This window comes from Grammomys surdaster, unplaced genomic scaffold (assembly GCF_004785775.1).
Source record: "Grammomys surdaster isolate TR1022 unplaced genomic scaffold, NIH_TR_1.0 60, whole genome shotgun sequence".
NCBI lineage: Eukaryota > Metazoa > Chordata > Mammalia > Rodentia > Muridae > Grammomys > Grammomys surdaster.
The window spans coordinates 6,765,663-6,769,391 of record NW_021604562.1 but is presented as its reverse complement, the minus strand read 5'-3'; the positions used below and the strand labels follow the sequence as shown (position 1 = coordinate 6,769,391).

The 3,729-nt window shown below is 46.8% G+C and overlaps 1 protein-coding gene across 2 annotated transcripts in view; it reads right to left on the bottom strand.

The window, feature by feature from the left end:
- Thoc2 (THO complex 2) overlaps positions 1-3,308 on the bottom strand; it is a 112,931-nt gene extending 109,623 nt beyond the window's left edge. For both annotated transcript variants that reach the window (XM_028784333.1, XM_028784757.1), the window contains exon 1: positions 3,224-3,308. In XM_028784333.1, the coding sequence (XP_028640166.1) occupies positions 3,224-3,294 (71 nt within the window). In that variant the 5' untranslated portion in view covers positions 3,295-3,308. The remainder of the gene's footprint in view (positions 1-3,223) is intronic.
- Positions 3,309-3,729: the final 421 nt, after the last annotated feature.

Sequence of the window (3,729 nt, the reverse complement as noted above, 5' to 3'; positions counted from 1 at the left end):
AGACAATGGCAACACTAGTTAGAAGAAAGGGGCCAGCAAGAAGTGGGTAAAGGAAAGCAGTAGAGAGGAAGCCAGAAAAGTAAACTATGACACGTGTGTGAAAATGCCAAAATGAAATGTATTACTTTGTTTGCTAATGTAAATAATTTTGTAAGGGCTGAAGATATAGTTCAGTAATAGTACCTGCTTAGCATGTAAAATGCCTCTAGATTCATTCACCAGTAAGGCAAAACTTAGAATATTTCATTATATTAAATAGCTTCGCTGGGCGGTAGTAGTGCACTCGCCTTTAATCCCAGCACTTGGGAGGCAGAGAGGCAGGTGGATCTCTGAGTTCGAGGCCAGCCTGGTCTACAGAGTGAGTTCCAGGACAGCCAGGGCTACACAGAGAAACCCTGTCTCGAAAAAACCAAAAAAAAAAAAAAATAGTTTCAGTTTTTGGATTTTTTAAATGTATGTATGTATGTGTTTGGTATGTGTGTTTGGTGTGTGTGTGTGTGTGTGTGTGTGTGTGTGTGTGTGTGTGTGTACAGGGCTGTGAGACCAGAGGTTTTAGATCCCCTGGAGCTAGAGTTACAGGAGATCATAAGCCATCAGATGTTGGTCCCAAGAATTGAAATCAGTAAATGCTCCTAACTCCCCAGCCTAGGCATCTCTCAAACCCTTGTGGTTTTTCATTTTCTTTTGCCTTTTACTGTTTTGTTTCAAACAAAATTTAACTGTGTAGCCCCAGCTGACTTCAAACTCCTGGGACTCCTTCCTCATCCTCCCAGGTGCTAGGATTACAGGTGTGAGCCACCACACCAAGCTGTGCCATCCAACTTTAAATGCTCAGCTAGTATAGTGGGACATGCCTATAATCTTAGCACCTAGATGGTTATAAATTCAAGGTTATTGTCTCAAAAAAAGGTAAGTTCACTTAATATAGTAACAGAAATTATGTATATTTATATAATCATTAAACTGTCACACTAATTTGGATCTATTGTAATTCAAACCACATTCCACAAGCTATACAATAAATACACACATGAAAATCCTAAGTACAGTTTTATGTAGCTCTTTTAAAGGTACATAGCATGGATCATGTAAACATATATAAACTCCAAATTCCACTTTATATTCTTGGCTTCAGACATCACTTAGTTTTTCTTCACCTATTGCCAGTCAGAAGTTAGGCAGGGCTCCTTCCCCTATTCCTAATACTCATTCTAAGGTGGAAGTAAAAACATTAAACTGTTTAAAGAAACCAGCTAGGCCTGTGGACGTTGCTCACTGATGGAGCACATGCTAACCCCCCCCCCAACACACACATACACAGAGTGAAATCCACCCAGAAGAAGGAAGCTGAGCACCCCACAAACATGACAGTTCATAAATGAATAGGCTTTAGATGCTAAATAATGAACTAAAATGTTTGGGGAGGATCACCCTCAAATCTGGAATGGTTTAGCTGAGTTGCTTCCCATCCTTCCTTCTCAGTACTCAGGACACCTGATAGGTATCTGTTAAACAGCACATAAAAATTAAAAACGAATGCTTATCTTATATGTGACACACACCTGTGAATTAACAAAAAACACTAAGGTCCTATATGTATATGCTGGAGGACATGTTGTACCAAAGAGAAATGAGATGCCATCCCTTTTCTTCTAGAGCCTCTCAATTCATTAGCTTACAAAAGTAAATATGCATCACGTCAGGGGCCAATTAATTGCTAAGCAAAGAGGTAGAGCCTGCCATATGCAAGAGCTGTCCTGAGAAGTTTAAATATCGAAAAGCTGGAATAATATTACTTTTAATAGCTATCACTCGAACCCTTACTATAAGTCAAGTGCTTTACAGACATTTACTTTTCACAACAACCCTTTGAGTAGAGCGCTATTATTCCCAACTTACTCAAGGGGAAAGGGTCCAAATGGTTAAGAATTTATCCAAGGTCACTCAGCTAGCTAAGTGGGCTAAGCTAGCCACTTACTCAGACAATCCAATTCTAGGACTCACGCTGTTTCAGAGACCAGCAAAGGGAGTTGTCTGTGGGGGAGTAAGTCTTGTTACAAGAGCATGATCCTGCAATTGGTGTAACTAGTTGCTTTGAAGTAACAAAGTTTCAAAGATTCCTATCTTCCCGCGAGCAACTGGGAACCTGATACTGGTCTACAGTGTAGGAGTGTGGAGGGAAGACAACTCAAGCAGCTAAGGAGAGTTAATCTCACACAGGATTGACTGCTAAGCTTCCAGAGCGACTCAGGAGAAGAAATTAGAACTTTTTTTTTTTTCAAATCAGTGGTTAGTTTTGCCACTTAAACGGAGAGGGGGTGGGGGGTAGGGTGGCTATTGGAGGCGAGAAAACCGCTACTGTAGGAAATTCCCGGAGAGAGGTCCAAAATAAGTTTACGACTTAAAGGAAACAGAACATCCTAAAGTACTAGAAAAGCTTCGAGGAGGGCAAGCACTAGCTGCACTCTCAGGCCAAAATGGGGTTTCCTAAACATTTTACCAGGAAAAGTTGAATCCTATCCCGAAACCACTCTGAGGTGGCACGCCGGTAGGGACTTGGCTAAAAGCGGCAATCCCTGCCACAGTTTCCCGAGGACTGCAGGGCCAGGGCAGCGCAAGCTGACGCTCCCTGAGAGAGCAGAGGTGCCAAGCCTGGCTGTCCCCGACGCCCCGTGCTCCTCTGCCACTGGCGAAGAGGACCGGAGAGAGTTCGGGACAGTTCGCCCTCCTAAGACTTCGGGCACAGGAGAGGGCCGGGCGCCAAACTGCGGGAGTCGCCTTCAGTCCAGAGTGAGGGGGGAAAACGGGACAGGGCAGAGATATGGCAAGTGTGGACCCAACCGGCCCCGGCTGCGAACCCACGGAGAGAAAGGGAGCCGGGGGAGCTGAGGCAAACCGAGCGAGCGAGACAGACAAAAAGAGACAGGGCACAGGGGGACCTGAGGGGACAAGACGGAAGTTCTGCTGAGAGACCAAAAGGAAGCGGGGCTCCCGGGGACCACAGGGCTTTCGGGGAGCTCGGGGGAAGGGACACATTCGGCGGCGGCGGCAACCGTCTCCGCTCCTCCGACAGTTCGAAACTCCTGACCAACCGACCATCCTCAATCGCCGCCCGGGTGGGGGAGGGGGCGCTGCGGCCCCCGGCCCCTGAACCCCACTTCCGAAGGCGCCCAGCGCCCCGACCTCAGGGCGCCCGGCCCCTTCCCTCAGCCGGAACACTCACAATTCGCCTCTCCCTGATTTCTCCCAGTTCTTTATCCACTCTGCAGGAACCACCACAGCCGCGGCCGCCATCTTCCCCTCGCTAGTAACAGTGGCCCGGATGTGTAGCGAGCTAGCGAGGGGTCAAAGGGGAGCACCGCCCACGCGGAGTGACGGAAGCTGCGAGTTCGGTTTTAGATTTCCCGCCCCACCTACCTCCCCACCCAACCGAAACCGACAAAGAGGAGGCGGGCCCAGGGGTCTCACCCCTACTTCTCTTTAGAAGATATACACATTAAAACAAAACAACAACAACAACAACAAAACCTCCCGGACCGCTGTGGCCTTTATAATCTCCCGTAATATCTACCTCAAGCCACTAATTCAAACGCGTAATTTTTCAAGCTCTCTGTATGTTAGGCATTGGCAGATGCTGGAACTGTAAGCCATGACATGAGCTTCTGGAAAAGGGGAACATGAGATAACAAATATCTCAATTAACTACTGAATAGAAACTAATACGGATAG